The sequence below is a fragment of the Dendrobates tinctorius genome, unplaced genomic scaffold (assembly GCF_039654945.1).
Source record: "Dendrobates tinctorius isolate UK_male_01 unplaced genomic scaffold, ASM3965494v1 ptg000037l, whole genome shotgun sequence".
Lineage (NCBI taxonomy): Eukaryota > Metazoa > Chordata > Amphibia > Anura > Dendrobatidae > Dendrobates > Dendrobates tinctorius.
In genome coordinates, this window is record NW_027361705.1 from 33,019,017 (window position 1) to 33,038,016 (window position 19,000).

Consider the following 19,000-nt stretch of genomic DNA (forward strand, 5'->3'; position numbering starts at 1 on the left):
TCCCCCACTTCTCCACACTAGTAGCTCCTCTGGTTGCTCTCACAAAGAAAGGATCTAATCCTAAGGCTTGGTCTGAACAAGTGTCCAAGGCCTTCTCGTCTCTAAAATCTCATTTTGCTGGCGCTCCCATCTTACACCGTCCTGATGTGGATAAACCTTTTATCCTAGAGGTAGATGCTTCTTCCGTCGGTGCAGGAGCAGTCCCTTTCCAAAAGGATGCTCAAGGTCGGAAGCATCCCTGCTTCTTCTTCTCTAAGACCTTCACACCGGCGGAGAAGAACTACTCCATCGGGGACAGGGAGCTGCTGGCAATGAAGTTGGCCTTTTCTGAGTGGAGACATCTCCTGGAGGGAGCCCGGTTTCCCTTCCAGGTGTATACGGACCATAAAAATCTGGTCTATTTACAAACGGCCCAGCGCTTGAACTCTCGTCAAGCTAGGTGGTCGCTCTTCTTCTCCCGCTTCACCTTGCACTATCTCTCTGGAGAGATGAACGTCCGTGCGGATGCTCTCTCGCACTCGGTGGTTTCAGCGGAGGAAGAGGAGGCTGAGCCTCGGCTAATTCTCCCTACTGAGAGTTTTAGGACCGTGGCTCCAGTTGCTCTCGAGTCAGTGCCGCCGGGCAAGACCTTTGTCCCTCCTCAGCTATGGCCGGAGATTCTCGCGTGGGCACATGCGTCCAGAGTGGGTGGTCACTTCGGCAATTAGTGGACCACAGAACTCCTGGCAAGGTCTTATTGATGGCGCACATGGCTCGAGACACGAAGGAATACATACAGGCATGCGTCTCATGTGCGTGGAATAGGTCATCTATACAGAGGCCGGCTGGGTTATTGTATCCTCTGCCGGTGGCAGACAGACCTTGGGAAATGGTTGGCATGGATTTTGTGGTTGGCCTGCCCAAGTCTGGTGGCAGTACGGTCATCTGGGTAGTCACTGACCATTTTTCTAAAATGGTGCATCTGGTGCCACTCGCGCGGTTGCCTTCCACTCGTGGTCTTGCCACACTGTTCATAAAACATGTATTCCATTTGCATGGCATGCCGGACAAAATTGTCAGTGACCGAGGTCCCCAATTTGCGTCCCGGTTTTGGAGGGAGCTCTGCAGCCTACTCAGCATTGAGCTAAACCTGTCCTCGGCTTATCACCCCAAGACAAACGGGTTGGTTGAGAGAGCCAACCAAACCTTGGTCACGTACCTGCGGCATTTTGTCTCTGCCAGGCAGGATGACTGGGCATCCTTGCTACCATGGGCTGAATTTGCCCTGAATAATGCAGTGGCTGATTCCACTGGTCAGACGCCGTTCCTTCTTAATTACAGCCAGCATCCATGCGTCCCTGTCCCGATGCAAGTGTCCTCCACTGATTCCAGGGTGGCAGACTGGGCAATGGAGGCTCACGACATTTGGGATCGCACCCAGGATGCTATTCGAGCCTCTAAAGAAAGAATGAGGGCGTCCGCCGACACACATTGGCGTCCTGCTCCAACCTTTTCCCCCGGCGACTTGGTGTGGCTCTCTGCTCGAAATATCAAGTGCCGGCCGAGTCTACCAAGTTCGCGCCGCGATACATCGGACCTTTTAAGGTTCTCAAGCGAATCAGCTTGGTGGTCTACTGGCTCTTCCACCACATTTGGCCATCTCTGACATCTTCCACGTGTCCCTTCTCAAACCTGTTCACATGGCCCGGTTCTCCGAGTCATCTGCCGGCTCATCAGACTTGTCTTCGGATGAGTTTGAGGTTAACGCCATTGTGGGACGCAGGATTGTGCGTGGCAAAAAATTTTATTTGGTGGACTGGAAGGGTCATGGTCCAGAGGCCCGGACCTGGGAGCCAGTGGAGAACATCCACGCTCCGCTCCTGATCGTGGCCTTTGAGCGTAGCGAGGCTCAGAGGGGGGGCCCTAGGAGGGGGGGTAATGTTAGGCGTCGGGTTCCTGCAGTTGCACAGCAGGAATCCAGAGCCACGCAGCCAGCGTTCTCCCATTCCCCTCCGACCTCTCAGGGACCTGCACAGCAATCTCGGCGATCCAGACGCCCTGCTCAGACCAGTTCTCTGGGTCTGGTTGTTGCTGCCACCTCTGGACCAGCAATAGTAGCGCAGCCTGCTCTGCAGCAAGCCACTCCAGAGGCTAAGTCCTCTCACCGCGCTACTGGGCATGCTCACGAGACGATCTCCCAGTGGAGATCGGGAGTCACGTGCTCAGGCCCTTCTCCTGATCTGATTGGTCCATCTCAGAGATCTGGAAGGTCCCGGAGGCGCACGGCTATAAAAGGCCCGCATGGTCGCTCGGCCATGCGCTAGTATAGACTCTTATTGCTATCTGTGTGAATGATGATGAATACATGTGCCTGCGAATGACTCATTAAGATCCCCTCCCTCTGATATTACCTGTGTGGATAGGGACTTAGGGTACCGTTACACTTAGTGATGCAACAGCAATCCCGACAACGATATGGATCGCTGGTGCATCGCTAAGTGGTCGCTAGTGAGCTGCCACACAGGCAGATCTCACCAGCAACATAGCAGGGGTCGGGGGTCGCTACTTACCTGTCAGACGCGGCGATCCAGATGTCCTCCGCCTGCCTCCACGCGTCGCTCGTCGGCGCCATAGGAAGCCCAGCAGGAAGCGCCCGACGAGAAATGATCCAAGACCTTCTCGCACGATCAGCGATGAGCAGCGGGGGAGCCGGTCGGAGGTAAGTATCAGACATAGCGATATTGCTAGCAATATCGCTGCTACGTCACAAAATCGGTGATGTTACAGCGATATTGCTAGTGATATCGCTATGTGTAACGGGGCTTTAGTCATAGAGTCAGCACCAGTCAGTGGCGCGCTACAGGCTACAGTTCACATCTTACAGCACCAGCGTCCGATAGTGCACCTCCTCTTGGGCATTGTCGTGTGGCGGCAGGGTCGGTTGCCGCGCTGCAGTCAGCAGCACTTGTTGGCATCTGCGGTAGCACGGTAGGTCTAGACGGACACTGACCCTGAGTCTTGGGCCTAGTCCTGTGACCGTATACCGTGTGTGCACACCGCTGAAACCTGTGAGGTCAACAGGCTCAGCATTTACATTTAGGTTCTAAGCGTCTCTGTGGTGATAACAGAGTACACTCAAAGCACACTGGCTGATGTTCAACCCGTGTGCGATATACCGCCATATTGTGCGTCTGCCATTATCTAGCAGTGGTGTAACACCTACTGCAAGGTGGACCCCGGGTGGTGAACCCACTTATTATTTATTTATTAGTGCGTTCAGACATCCCTAACAGGGGGACATTGTTATACAAAGGAGTTAAGATGGGTGATTATGCAAGGAAGGAGTCCAGGATGAGAGGGCTTTATACCAGTATGGGGCCTTAGATGTAGACATAACAACAGGAATGGGCACAGGCTGGGGGACATTATACTAGGATGGGGGACATTGTTATAGAAAGGGGCCAGGATGGGGGACATTATGCCAGGATGGGGGACATTACAACTGGAAGAAGCACAGGACAGGGGACATTACAACTGGAAGAAGCACAGGACAGAGGACATTACAACTGGAAGAAGCACAGGACAGAGGACATTGTATCAAGATGGGGCAAAGGATGAAGGACTTTATGTCAGGATGGGGCCCAGGACAAGTGACATTATTACAGAAAAGTTACAGGAAGAGGGATATTATTACAGATAGGGGCAAAGACAGGGGACATTACTACAGAAAGGGGCAAGGATGGGGGACATTATTACAGGAAGGTGACATTATTAAATGGAGGGTGAACACATATGTCTTTATAGGATCTAGAACCCTGCAAAGGCCCATACATTTGACCAACATGGTGGTGGGAGCCCAGGTCTAAATTTTGCAACGGGCTCATCTGACTCTAGTTACGCCACTGAACTCACATATCTCTATCTATCACATATTGATCTGTCTACCTGTTTTACTGTTTTAGATGTGCAGGGATGGATAGTCATGTTTCCCATCTACATCACCTTTTAGAAAGCAGGACACATCCTGTAGCTGCGGTATATTATCCTCACTGTATCCACAATGGGTCTCCAGCAGATGAAAAGCCTCTAGGTGCTCCTTACATGCATGTGTTGGGTACAGACTCTTCAGAGTAGAGTAGACCTGCTTCCTGAAAATATTAGTAAAAAATATTAATAATTAGTTATTCCATAGCAATGATTATTATTATTAATTAAAAATGTATTTGCCGCTTACCAGGTTGCAATCTCCTCCGGCAGGTACTCCACTCGTTGTATTGGATCACCGCTGTAATGATAAAATACAGCAATAGTTAACTATCTACAGAAAAGCATAGGTAAATGTAAGGACTTGACTCACAGACAGGTAATATCAGGGTTGTACAAAGAGGTTGGGGGAAACCATGTGAAATCCAAAACCCATTCATCTAAATGAGATTTCCACACCTCTGTTTACAAGCATTTCAACTTTTTATCTTGGATTTTAGTACCACTACAGAGAATAAAAGACTGGAAATAGGAAGCATGACACTAATTTACTGCAGATTTTGCAGAGATTAGTCCGATTGTATAACAATACCGCTAATCCACGTGCTCATCAGCTGCAGTGCAAACTGCAAATCAGCCACATATTTTTGCTAAAGGGGGTTTCACACATAGCGATATCGCTAACAATATCGCTAACGCATCACCGATTTGGTGAGGCAGCAGCAATATCGCTAGCGATATCGCTACATGTGATACTTACCTCCGACCGGCTCCCCCGCTGTCCATCGCTAATTGCGCAAGATCGTGCAGCTCCATTTCTCATCGGGCGCTTCCTGCTGGGTTTCCTGCTGGCGCTGACGAGCGACGTGTGAACGCGGATGGGAGGACGTCAGGATCGCCGCGTCTGAAAGGTAAGTAACGACCGCTAGATCGCTTCTACATCGCTGTGAGATCTGCCTGTGTGGCAGCTCACTAGCGACCATTTAGCGATGCACCAGCGATCCTGACCGGGTCATATCATTGTCGGGATCGCTGGTGCATCGCTAAATGTAAAGGGGCCTTAAGACACATATCTCTACTAAAGTGATTCATCTAGATTAAATAAGTGTTTACATCTATGTAGCTATACCAGCTAATAATAATACATACATAGGTGCAATAATAAATATCTAGTGATAATAATAATAAAAATAATACAGTTCGGCCCAGACATATTTCTACAGTGACAAAAGGTTTTAGCATTTTAGTAGTTTACCAAACATATTCAAGATACAGTTATAATCAATATGGGCTTAAAGTCCGTACTTTGAACCTTAAGGATTTTTTAAAGGCTATTCACATCCTAATTGGAGTAAGGGGTTAGAAATTACAGCTTTTTACTATGTAGCTGATTCTTTTTCAAGGGAGCAAAAGTAATTGGACAGTTATCTCAAAAGCTCTTTAATGGTGTGCATGGGCTATTCCCTCCTTAATCTATCATCAATCAAGCAGGTAAAAGGTCTGAAGATTATTGCAGGTGTGGTATTTGCATTTGGAAGCTGTTGTTGTGAACCCACAACATACGGTCAACGGGAGATCTCAATGGAAGAGAAACAGACCATTATTAATTTGAAAATAAAGAAGAAAATCATCAGCGAAGTGGCAGAAATGTTAGGTGGCCAAATCAACAGTTTGGCGCATTCTGCAAATAAAAAAAAAAAAGAATGCACTAGTGAGTTTGGGAACTGAAAAAGACATGGACGTCCATGGAAGACAACAGTGGTGAATGATAGCAGAATCCTTTCAATGCTGAGGAAAAAACCCTTCACATCATCCACCCAAGTGAAGAACACTCTCCAGGAAGTTGGTATTTCGGTATCTAAAGGGAGTTTTACACTAAGCAATATCGCTAGCAATATCGCTAAAACGTCACTGGTTTTGTGACGTTATAGCGATATTGCTAGTGATATCGCTATGTGTGATACTTACCAACGACCGGCTCCCCAGCTGTCCATCGCTGATCGCGCGAGAATGTCCGGCTCCATTTCTCGTCGGGCGCTTCCTGCTGGGCTTCCTGCTGTGATGACGAGCGACGCGTGGAGGCAGGCGGGAGGACGCAGGATCGCTGTGTGTGAATGGTAAGTATCGTGCGCTGCGTCGCTGCTGCATCGCCGTGAGATCTTTCTGTATGAAAGCTCACTAGCGATCATTTAGCGATGCACCAGCGATCCTGACCGGGTCGGATCGCTGGTTGGATCGCTGGTGCATCGCTAAATGTAAAAGGGCCTTAAGTCTACCAAAAAGAGAAGACTCATGAGAGAAAATACAGAGGGTTCACCAAAAAAGTGCAAACCATTGATCAGTCATAAAAATAGAAAGGCTAGATTAGACTTTGCTAAAAAAAAAAATCTAAAGACCACAGACCAGTTCTGGAAAAGCATTCTTTGGACAGATGAAACTAAGAGCAACCTGTACCAAAATGATGGAAAGAAGAAAGTATGGAGTAGGCTCATGATCCAAAGCACACCACATCCTCTATAAAATTTTGGAGGTAGCGTGATGGCATGGGCATGCATGGCTTCCAAAGGCACTGGGTCACTTGGGTTTTTTGATGATGTGACTGAAGACAGAAGCAGACGGATGAATTCTGAAGTGTACAGGGTGATGTTTACTGCTCAGATTCAACCAAATGCAGCAAGGCTCATTGGACAGATATTCACAGTACAGATGGACAGTGACCCAAAACATACTGCGAGAAGCAACACAGGAGTTTAAGGCAAAGAAGTGGAATATGAAGGCTCGCTCCTGTCAAACTAACCTGATCAGCCTCTATGAGGATGTAAGCTCTCAAATGGACCAAGGAGAATCATTGGATGTCATTTATCTCGACTTCTCTAAAGCATTTGACACTGTCCCACATAAAAGATTGGTAAGTAAGATGAGAAAGCTTGGGCTAGGGGAAAATGTGTGTAGATGGGTAGGTGATAGAAAACAAAGAGTGGTTATTGATGGTGCATGCTCAGATTGGGCCAGGGTTACTAGTGGGGTACCACAGGGCTCTCTATTGGGCCCCCTACTATTTAATATATTTCTTAATGATCTAGTGGATGGCTTACACAGTAAAATATCAGTATTTGCAGATGATACAAAACTATGTAAGGTAGTTAACACAAAGGAGGACAGTTTGCAACTACAGACAGATTTGAGTAAATTGGAGAATTGGGCTGAAAAATGGCAAATGAGGTTTAACACAGATAAGTGTAAGTTTATGCACATGGGAAGGAGAAACAGATGATACAATTACTTACTAAATGGGAAACTGCTGGGGAAATCAGACATGGAAAAAGACTTAGGCATCTTTGTCAGTAAGAAGCTAAATTGGACTGCCCAGTGTCGGGCTGCTGCCACCAAAGCAAATAGGGTCATGGGATGCATGAGAAGAGGTCTGGGGACACGAAATGAAAACATAATTCTCCCTCTGTACAAATCACTCGTCAGACCACACTTGGAGTATTGTGTGAAATTTTGGATGCCGGTGCTCAAGAAAGACATTACTGAACTTGAAAGGGTTCAAAGGCGGGCTACTAAAATGATAAATGGAGTTGGTTCACTACAATACCCAGAAAGGTTATCAAAATTAGGTCTATTTACTCTAAAAAAGAGAAGACTTAGGGAAGACCTAATATATATGTACAAGTATATCAGAGGGCAATACAGAGATCTCTCCAATGAACTGTTTGTACCAAGGACTGTGACAAGAACAAGGGGGCATTCTCTTCGCTTGGAGGAAAGACAATTTCTGCACCAGCATTGAAGAGGGTTCTTCACGGTAAGAGCAGTGACGCTCTGAAATTCTCTGCCTGAGGAAGTGGTGATGGCCAACTCACTGAATGAATTTAAGAAAGGAATGGATGCTTTTCTTGTGAGTAACAGTATAGAAGGTTACGAATAACAGATTATAGGTAGATGGTTGACCCAGCTTAGGGGAAGGAATTTTTTTCCCTTTGGAGAAAATTGGCTTCTACTCTGTGGGTTCCCCAGGATCAACAAAGCAGAACAGCTGCACTAAAAATAGGCTGAACTAGACATAAGGTCTTCCTTCAGCCTTCAAAACTATGTTACTATGTTACTATGTTAATATTCTGTGATGGCCAAGTCAATGACCAGATCCAACTCCATTGAGCAGTATTTCACTTGCTTAAGACAAAACTTAAGACAGTGTAGTAACCTGCAGGTTAGGAGGATGTCGCCACGGATCTGAGACAGACCAAGAGTTAAAGGTTTATTTACAGGGATAGTCACTCCATGCAGGGAGGGGCAACAAGGGGGATAATTGCAACAAGTAATACAGGTAATACGGTAGTTAAGGAAATAAACAAAGGCAGGAACAAACATCAGTCTGTAGAAAGCTTGATTGAAGGGTCTAATTCTCCAACGTTGGCACCGTCAACGGCAGCACGTGCAGACTCTCAAGTCTCTGTACATGATGAAGAAATAGCCTCCAGGGAAAACAGGATGCTGGGTGGTGTGAGGGGGTCCTGCTCTCACCACTCTTAGTCACAAGTTTACACTCAGAACGTGTCACCGTAGGAATGATGCCATGCTCCTCGGCCAGTCCAGCTACTCTCAGGGGCTCAGGTCTGTCACTGCGTACGCTGAGCCTGCACACACTAGCAACTGTCTCTGACCTGTCAGGGGAGTCTCCTCGGGTCATGGAGGGTGGTGGGTCCACGTTCACACAAAGGGCGCTCACCGCATACGGCCCGTCTGTCTCAGTCCTCAGCCGGAGGTCCCTCACACTCAGGGAATGTGGTGCAGCTGACAGTGCTGTCTCCTGCTCCCTGAAATTTACCATCCTGACTCTGCTCTGCTTCCTGCGCGCAGCCCCTTCTAACAGGTCACCGCCCCCTGCTGCCACATGGAAAGGTCGGTCCAGGTCCGATAACCTTCCCCCAGGAAATGCTGCTGCCTGGCCAAGTGGTTCCAGACACCGAGCAGGAGAGGTAACCCCATTTAAGTTCCTCCTTCTCTTCACCCCCTTACAACAGAAAGATCCACAAACAAGCAGCAATTGAAGTCAGCTGCAGTAGAGACTGGCCAAGCATCAGAAAGGAGGAAACGTAGCGTTTGGTGACCTTCCTGGCTTCCAGACTTAGGGCAGTCATTGTCTGCAAAGGGTTGTCTGCAAAGTATTAAATCTGAGCATTATATTAACGATAAAGTTAATTTGTCCAATTACCTTTGAGACCCTGAAAGGAGGAGGCTTTGTAGAAAAATGGTTGCAATTCCTAAACATTTCACAGGATATCTTTATTTAACCCAATTAGTTAAACCTGCAAGTCTAAACTTCAATTGTATTTCAGTTGTTTCACTTTAAATCCAAAATAGTGGCCTGCAGAGCTGAAATCATAATGATTCAGTCCCTGACCAAATATTTCTGGACCTAACTGTATACTATGTGTCCTGTATGTGATTCTTAATCAAATTTGTCATTCAGTATCTTACTGCCTGTAGGAGAAGGCAATGTCAGCAATCATCTTCCTCCTTTTACGATACTCTTGGTCAGAGAAACCCTGAATAAGGGAGACAAGGAACCAATAATTAATGGTAATAAAAGATCAAAGGAAAAACATTTTGTAGTGGACCCAGCCTCTCTGCTGACTAAGTTCTCTAAATAGTTTGAAGAAAAATTAGGTAATATTAATTTTTTATTAATGAATGTCTCTTGACTAGTGTTGAGCGATACCATCCGATACCCTAAAATATCGGATCGGATGATATCGGCCCGATACGAAAAAAGTATCGGGTATCGCCGATTCCGATACCGGAAGTCCCATTCAAGTCTATGGGACTTCCGGTATCGGAATAAGAAAAACCCTTTTCTGTCCTTGTACAGCCTCTCGGGGGGGTGTACGAACCTTCCGGGGGTCTGTGCCGACTGCCTGGGGGTCTGTGCTGACTGCCGGGGGTCTGTACCGGCCTGCCGGGGGGCTGTGCCGGCCTGCCGGGGGTCTGTGCCGACTGTACGGGGGTCTGTGCAGGCTGCGGGGGGCTGTGCAGGCATCGTCCGATGGGGCTACAAGTCCCATCGGGCGATGCCTGCTACCATGACGGTGATTGACACATTAGCCAATGATGGGACAGTAGTAGTCCCATCATCTGGCTAATCTGTTGAATGTAAAAAAAAAATAAATAAATAAAAATACATACTACATACATACTACATGCTATATACATACTACATACATGCTACATACATGCAACATACATACTACATGCATGCAACATACATACTACATATATACTACATGCATGCAACATACATACTACATATATACCACATGCATGCAACATACATATATACTACATACACTCACTGGCCACTTTATTAGGTACACCATGCTAGTAACGGGTTGGACCCCCTTTTGCCTTCAGAACTGCCTCAATTCTTCGTGGCAGAGATTCAACAAGGTGCTGGAAGCATTCCTCAGAGATTTTGGACCATATTGACATGATGGCATCACACAGTTGGCGCAGATTTGTCGGCTGCACATCCCTGATGCGAATCTCCCGTTCCACCTCATCCCAAAGATGCTCTATTGGATTGAGATCTGGTGACTGAGGAGGCCATTTGAGTACAGTGAACTCATTGTCATGTTCAAGAAACCAATCTGAGATGATTCGAGCTTTATGACATGGCGCATTATCCTGCTGAAAGTAGCCATCAGATGTTGGGTACATTGTGGTCATAAAGGGATGGACATGGTCAGCAACAATACTCAGGTAGGCTGTGGCGTTGCAACGATGCTCAATTGGTACCAAGGGGCCCAAAGAGTGCCAAGAAAAAATTCCCCACACCATGACACCACCACCACCAGCCTGAACCGTTGATACAAGGCAGGATGGATCCATGCTTTCATGTTGTTTACGCCAAATTCTGACCCTACCATCCGAATGTCGCAGCAGAAATCGAGACTCATCAGACCAGGCAACGTTTTTCCAATCTTCTACTGTCCAATTTCGATGAGCTTGTGCAAATTGTAGCCTCTGTTTCCTGTTCTTAGCTGAGAGGAGTGGTACCCGGTGTGGTCTTCTGCTGCTGTAGCCCATCTGCCTCAAAGTTCGACGCACTGTGCGTTCAGAGATGCTCTTCTGCCTACCTTGGTTGTAACGGGTGGCAATTTGAGTCACTGTTGCCTTTCTATCAGCTCGAACCAGTCTGCCCATTCTCCTCTGACCTCTGGCATCAACAAGGCATTTCCGGCCACAGAACTGCCGCTCACTGGATTTTTTTTCTTTTTCGGACCATTCTCTGTAAACCCTAGAGATGGTTGTGCGTGAAAATCCCAGTAGATCAGCAGTTTCTGAAATACTCAGACCAGCCCTTCTGGCACCAACAATCATGCCACGTTCAAAGGCACTCAAATCACCTTTCTTCCCCATACTGATGCTCGGTTTGAACTGCAGGAGATTGTCTTGACCATGTCTACATGCCTAAATGCACTGAGTTGCCGCCATGTGATTGGCTGATTAGAAATTAAGTCTTAACACACAGTTGGACAGGTGTACCTAATAAAGTGGCCAGTGAGTGTATATACTACATGCAACATACATACTACATATATACCACATGCATGCAACATGCATACTACATATATACCACATATATACTACTTGCATGCAACATACATATATACAACATATATACTATATGCAACATACATACTACATATATACTACATATATACTACATGCATGCAACATACATACTACATATATACCAAATATATACTATATGCATACTACATATATACCACATGCATGCAACATACATATATACAACATATATACTACATGCAACATACATACCACATATATACTACATGTATGCAACATGCATACTACATATATACCACATATATACTACATGCATGCAACATACATATATACCACATATACACTACAAGCATGCAACATGCATACTACATATATACCACATATATACTACATGCATGCAGCATACATACATACAACATATATACTACATGCAACATACATAATACATATATACCACATGCATGCAACATACATTCTACATATATACTACATGCATGCTACATACATACTACATATACACTACATGAATGCAACATGCATACTACATATATACTACATGCATGCTACATACATACTACATATATACCACATGCATGCAACATACATATTACATATATACCACATAAATACTACATGCATGCAACATATATATATGCTACATATATACTACATGCAACATGCATACTACATATATACTACATGCATGCAACATACATACTACATATTTACCACATGCATGCAACATGCATACCACATATATACCACATATATACTACATGCAACATGCATACTACATATATACTACATGCATGCAACATACATGCATACTACATATATACCACATGCATGCAACATACATATTACATATATACCAAATATATACTACATGCATACTACATATATACCACATGCATGCAACATACATATATACAACATATATACTACATGCAACATACATACCACATATATACTACATGCATGCAACATGCATACTACATATATACCACATATATGCTACATGCATGCAACATACATATATACAACATATATACTACATGCATGCAACATACATATATACTACATGCAACATACATACTACATATATACCACATGCATGCAACATGCATACTACATGCATGCAACATGCATATTACATATATACCACATATATACTACATGCATGCAGCATACATATATACTACATGCAACATGCATACTACATACACTCACTGGCCACTTTATTAGGTACACCTGTCCAACTGTGTGTTAAGACTTAATTTCTAATCAGCCAATCACATGGCGGCAACTCAGTGCATTTAGGCATGTAGACATGGTCAAGACAATCTCCTGCAGTTCATACCGAGCATCAGTATGGGGAAGAAAGGTGATTTGAGTGCCTTTGAACGTGGCATGATTGTTGGTGCCAGAAGGGCTGGTCTGAGAATTTCAGAAACTGCTGATCTACTGGGATTTTCACGCACAACCATCTCTAGGGTTTACAGAGAATGGTCCGAAAAAGAAAAAAAATCCAGTGAGCGGCAGTTCTGTGGCCGGAAATGCCTTGTTGATGCCAGAGGTCAGAGGAGAATGGGCAGACTGGTTCGAGCTGATAGAAAGGCAACAGTGACTCAAATTGCCACCCGTTACAACCAAGGTAGGCAGAAGAGCATCTCTGAACGCACAGTGCGTCGAACTTTGAGGCAGATGGGCTACAGCAGCAGAAGACCACACCGGGTACCACTCCTCTCAGCTAAGAACAGGAAACTGAGGCTACAATTTGCACAAGCTCATCGAAATTGGACAGTAGAAGATTGGAAAAACGTTGCCTGGTCTGATGAGTCTCGATTTCTGCTGCGACATTCGGATGGTAGGGTCAGAATTTGGCGTAAACAACATGAAAGCATGGATCCATCCTGCCTTGTATCAACGGTTCAGGCTGGTGGTGGTGGTGTCATGGTGTGGGGAATTTTTTCTTGGCACTCTTTGGGCCCCTTGGTACCAATTGAGCATCGTTGCAACGCCACAGCCTACCTGAGTATTGTTGCTGACCATGTCCATCCCTTTATGACCACAATGTACTCAACATCTGATGGCTACTTTCAGCAGGATAATGCGCCATGTCATAAAGCTCGAATCATCTCAGATTGGTTTCTTGAACATGACAATGAGTTCACTGTACTCAAATGGCCTCCTCAGTCACCAGATCTCAATCCAATAGAGCATCTTTGGGATGTGGTGGAATGGGAGATTCGCATCAGGGATGTGCAGCCGACAAATCTGCGCCAACTGTGTGATGCCATCATGTCAATATGGTCCAAAATCTCTGAGGAATGCTTCCAGCACCTTGTTGAATCTCTGCCACGAAGAATTGAGGCAGTTCTGAAGGCAAAAGGGGGTCCAACCCGTTACTAGCATGGTGTACCTAATAAAGTGGCCAGTGAGTGTATATACCACATGCATGCAACATACATACTACATATATACCACATGCATGCAACATGCATACTACATATATACTACATGCATGCAACATACATATATACTACATACAATACATTCATACAATACATACATATAGACATACAGTTCATATAACATAGAGTACATACTCACCATCACTTGTCACTTTGTTCTCCGAAGCCATTGTCATCTGTGGAATAAATATTAAAATAACAAACCACCAATATACTTACCCCTGATCCACAGAAGTCCACGAGTGTCCCACGACGATCTTGCGTGGAGAGCAGCAGCACCAGCTGATGCTACCGTTCTCTACGGGCTCCAGGAATCCAATGACGGGAGGTAGGTATCCTTCCGCACTGTATTCCTCCGCCACTGTAAAAAAAAAGTCCCTAGTCTCACTTTATGGCATTGCTGTGTGAGAAATTTCCCACGCAAAAAAATATCGGTACTCGGTATCGGAATTCCAATACAGCGAATATCGGCCGATACCCGATATTTGCAGTATCGGAATGCTCAACACTACTCTTGACCCATGAGGACAAAAGAATATTTCAGTTGATTTCGATGTCAGAGCAGTTAATACCTTTCTCTAGCCAAAGCTCAGAGTCATTGTAAAAAGTTGCTATAATGTTGGAAACCTCGATTTAGGGTTATATTACATGGTTAACCTTGTACTTCAATGATCACTCAATGCACAGTATTAGAAAACTAGCTGTTTCCAGCCATCTAACGCTCGGCACGCTCATTGCTATCTAATTAACGCTGCAGGTGATTAAACTAAAGTAAATAATGACAACATTCAATAATAATCATTAAAAATCTGAATAATACTAATGATACATTTTATTCACAGAGTAAAATCAAAAACAAACTGGATTCAGTAAGATGTGCATTTTTTATTCATTCCAGCATCTAAGTAATGTGGGGGGATGGAGACTCGTGTGGTAATGGGTGGGGACGGAGCCTCGTGTGGTAATGTGGGGGGGCGGGATTATGTGCGGTAATGTGGTGGGGGGGTGGGATTACGTGCGGTAATGTGGTGGGGGGCGGGATTATGTGCAGTAATGTGGTGGGGATTATGTGTGGTGATATGGTTGGGGGGCGGGATTATGTGTGGTGATATGGTGGGGGGCGGGATTATGTGTGGTGATGTGGTGGGGGTGGGATTATGTGTGGTGATGTGGTGGGGAGCAGGATTATGTGTGGTAATGTGGTGGAGGGTGGGATTATGTGTGGTGATGTGGTGGGGGGCGGGATTGTGTGTGGTGATATGCTGGGGCGGCGGGATTATGTGTGGTGATGTGGTGGGGGGCGGGATTATGTGTGGTGATGTGGTGGGGGGCCGGGATTATGTGTGGTGATGTGGTGGGGGTCCGGGATTATGTGTGGTGATGTGGTGGGGGGCAGGATTATATGTGGTGATGTGGTGGGGGGGCGCGATTATGTGTGGTGATGTGGTGGGGGGGCGGGATTGTGTGTGGTAATGTGGTGGGGGGCGGGATTATGTGTGGTTATGTGGTGGGGCGGAATTATGTGTGGTGATGTGGTGGGGGTGGGATTATGTGTGGTAATGTGGTGGGGGGCGGGATTATGTGTGGTGATGTGGTGGGGGGGCGGTATTAGGTGTGGTGATGTGGTGGGGGGGCAGGATTGTGTGTGGTGATGTGGTGGGGGGTGGGATTGTGTGTGGTGATGTGGTGGGAGGGCGGGATTATGTGTGGTGATGTGGTGGGGGGCGGGATTGTGTGTGGTGATGTGGTGGGGGGCCGGGATTGTGTGTGGTGATGTGGTGGGGGGGCGGGATTGTGTGTGGTGATGTGGTGGGGGGGCGGGATTGTGTGTGGTGATGTGGTGGGGGCGGGATTATGTGTGGTGATGTGGTGGGGGGGCCGGGATTGTGTTTGGTGAAGTGGTGGGGGGGCGGGATTATGAGTGGTGATGTGGTGTGGGGGTGGGATTATGTGTGGTGATGTGGTGGGGGGGCCGGTATTGTGTTTGGTGAAGTGGTGGGGGGGCGGGATTATGTGTGGTGATGTGGTGGGGGGGCCGGGATTGTGTTTGGTGAAGTGGTGGGGGGGCGGGATTATGTGTGGTGATGTGGTGGGGGGCGGGATTATGAGTGGTGATGTGGTGTGGGGGCGGAATTATGTGTGGTGATGTGTTGGGGGGCGGGATTGTGTGTGGTGATGTGATGTAGGGGCCGGATTGTGTGTGGTAATGTGGTGGGGGGTGGGATTGTGTGTGGTAATGTGGTGGGGGGGCGGGATTGTGTGTGGTAATGGGGTGGGGGGGTGGGATTATGTGTGGTGATGTGGTGGGGGCGGAGCTACTGTGCAGGCGGCGGGATTAGCGAGTAATCATGATGCCTCTTATATATATATAGATTGTCCATTTGGAAAGTGAACTCCATCTAAGAATTGGGTACACTGCCGCCAGAAAGGAAGTTTTCCAGATGAGGCACTTAACATTAACATAAAATTAAGAAAACTAGCAAAAAATTGTAAAATATCCCGATTCCCAACCATTCCTCCATCAATCTTATTATTTTCTATGTTCCAGTATTATTTAAGATTACAGTTAAATCTGAGAAATATATAAAATTTGCAAGGCCCCTCTCTTTATCTCAGAAGTTTATCAGTGTCCTCACCCTCCTCAATGTCTTGCATGTGGCTGCAGCAGAAGCCTCTCCCTCAACCTTTTGTGAAGCAGGACAAAAGATAGCCAAGCCCCATCTCCTTGGTTAAGATGGTGTGGTCTCAAACTTCTGCCACCCAAAGGAGGAACTGATCTGCACGAGATTAATCTCCATGCTCTCGGAAGGGTTTCTACATGACTGATTTCTAAGACCTATCATACAAAAAATGCTACAGACTGTCAAAGAATACAGGCATTTATATTTATTCCCTAAATCATCACCAGATTTCACAATACAAACTGAAAACAGCATAAATAGATCTCTGGAAAATGATGAGGCTGGTGTACTTTGTAAATTCATCTGAGAATAGCTTTAGACGAATGGGTTTGTATTACATTGGAGTGTCAGGTTCGGGACTCCATCAAGGGTTCCTTTTGAATCCCCAAAAAACAATATTGAGATGGAACCCCTAACAGAGCTATTACGTACAATGAGGCAAAAGTATACCAATATCCATAATTTCTGACAGTGTCTTTTTAGCCACACACATTATCCTAATTCCCGGAGGATCTTCTTTGTCTCCTTCCATGGATAGAATCGGTCAGGAAGTTTTTTCTGCATTCAGATGGAGTCCCTGATGGAGGGTTGAACATGGAGCTGAAACATGTAACTCCAGTCAAATCCTATTTAAGAGTTTATACTCAGTCTCCACCCACCAAGCCTCAGTGTCCCTCCCGCTGCTGAGATCTCACGCTGCTCAGCAGCTGCAGTTGTCAATCAAGCTGCGCAGTCAGAGGAAGAATGCTCTTGTCTCATAAGTTCTTTCATTGCTCATAAAATGCTTGTTTTAATATCAGGATTACATAGTCATTCTGGAATAGATTTTCATAGCATGTACACCAGCCTCATCATGTCCAAGAGATTTGTTTAGGAAATTATGCAATTTGGTGTTCTTAAGTCTGGTGATAAATCCGCTTTAATGTAAAAAAAATCAATTATAGATTTAGAAAGATAAAAAGCATTGGTGGCGGAAAAATTATACGGTGGCTACTGGGACGGTATTAATATGGGCCTGACCATTTTCATCAATTTTGAGTTAAAAATCATGAATGATTTTTCTGTAGACTGACAAGTTAACAAAAACAGATATCTAACTTACCGGATGTTCCAAGTCTAGATCTGGATCGAACTTAGTTTCCAAGTGGTGACATTTGTCCAGGTCTGCAATTTTTGTAGGAAACCAGTGAACTGTATGTGTCAAAAGAAAGACCTTTATTGAGTAACTGAGGAAAGGAAATATGTTAGCGATGGTTATATAATGCCCTCCTGCACTAGCAATACTCATACTTTCCGACAGCTGGACAGCTACAAGTTGGGGATTACAATTGTGGGCATTATGCTTAATTTTCTTAGCTGAAAAGCATTTTTGCGATAGCATTTATTAGGGTGCACTCACCCTGCCATATATTCTGTCACAATTCATTTTTGGATTTGTGGCAGCTCTGGTTCCGCTATAATTTAAATGTAGCTTTTTTTCCTTTCAGGGCAGCAAGGGTTAAATTTCAGTTTCCTTGCTGGAAGCTGGTTTGATTGCTAGTCTGCTGATATGGGTGGTGACCACTTCCACCATCCTTTAAAAAGTCAAATGACCCATCAGCTGTCGGTGATAGAGTAATCCATGTTGACCAAGCCTGGAGTAAGGAGCTCTCTGGTTGCAGCGGTGCTTCTGCTGTGTTTGTGAATTCGTGGTCCTGGTGCCGTATCTTCAGCTGAGCGCTGTATTTAACCCCTTAGCGACAGAGCCAGTTTGCAGCTTAATGACCAGGCCAATTTTTACAATTCTGAGCACTGTCCCTTTATGAGGTTATAACTCTGGAACGCTTTAATGGATCCTGCTGATTCTGAGATTGTTTTTTCGTGACATATTGTACTTCATGTTAGTGGTAAAATTTATTCGATAAGTCTTGTGTTTATTTATGAAAAAACAGAAATATGGCAAAAAAATTTTAAATTTTGCAATTTTAAAACTTTAAATTTTTATGCCCTTAAATCAGAGAGATGTGTCACATAAATTTCTTAATAAATAACATTTCCCACATGTCTACTTTACATCAGCACAATTTTGGATGCAAAATTTTTTTTTGTTAGGAAGTTATAAGGGTTAAAAGTTGACCAGCGATTTCTCATTTTTACAACAAAATTTACAAAGCCATTTTTTTTAGGGACCACATCATATTTAAAGTCATTTTGAGGGGTGTACATGACAGAAAATACCCAAAAGTGGCACCATTCTAAAAACTAGACCCCTCAAGGTGCTCAAAACCACATTCAAGAAGTTTATTA

At 45.3% G+C, this 19,000-nt stretch overlaps 1 protein-coding gene across 2 annotated transcripts in view; it reads right to left on the minus strand.

Annotated features, from left to right (window-relative positions):
* Positions 1-19,000, minus strand: part of TH (tyrosine hydroxylase) — a 107,186-nt gene that overhangs the window by 46,176 nt on the left and 42,010 nt on the right. For both annotated transcript variants that reach the window (XM_073574054.1, XM_073574052.1), the window contains exons 4-7: positions 17,817-17,905; positions 9,448-9,515; positions 4,214-4,264; positions 3,982-4,127 (exon numbers count right to left, since the gene is read on the minus strand). In XM_073574054.1, the coding sequence (XP_073430155.1) occupies positions 3,982-4,127; positions 4,214-4,264; positions 9,448-9,515; positions 17,817-17,905 (354 nt within the window). The remainder of the gene's footprint in view (positions 1-3,981; positions 4,128-4,213; positions 4,265-9,447; positions 9,516-17,816; positions 17,906-19,000) is intronic.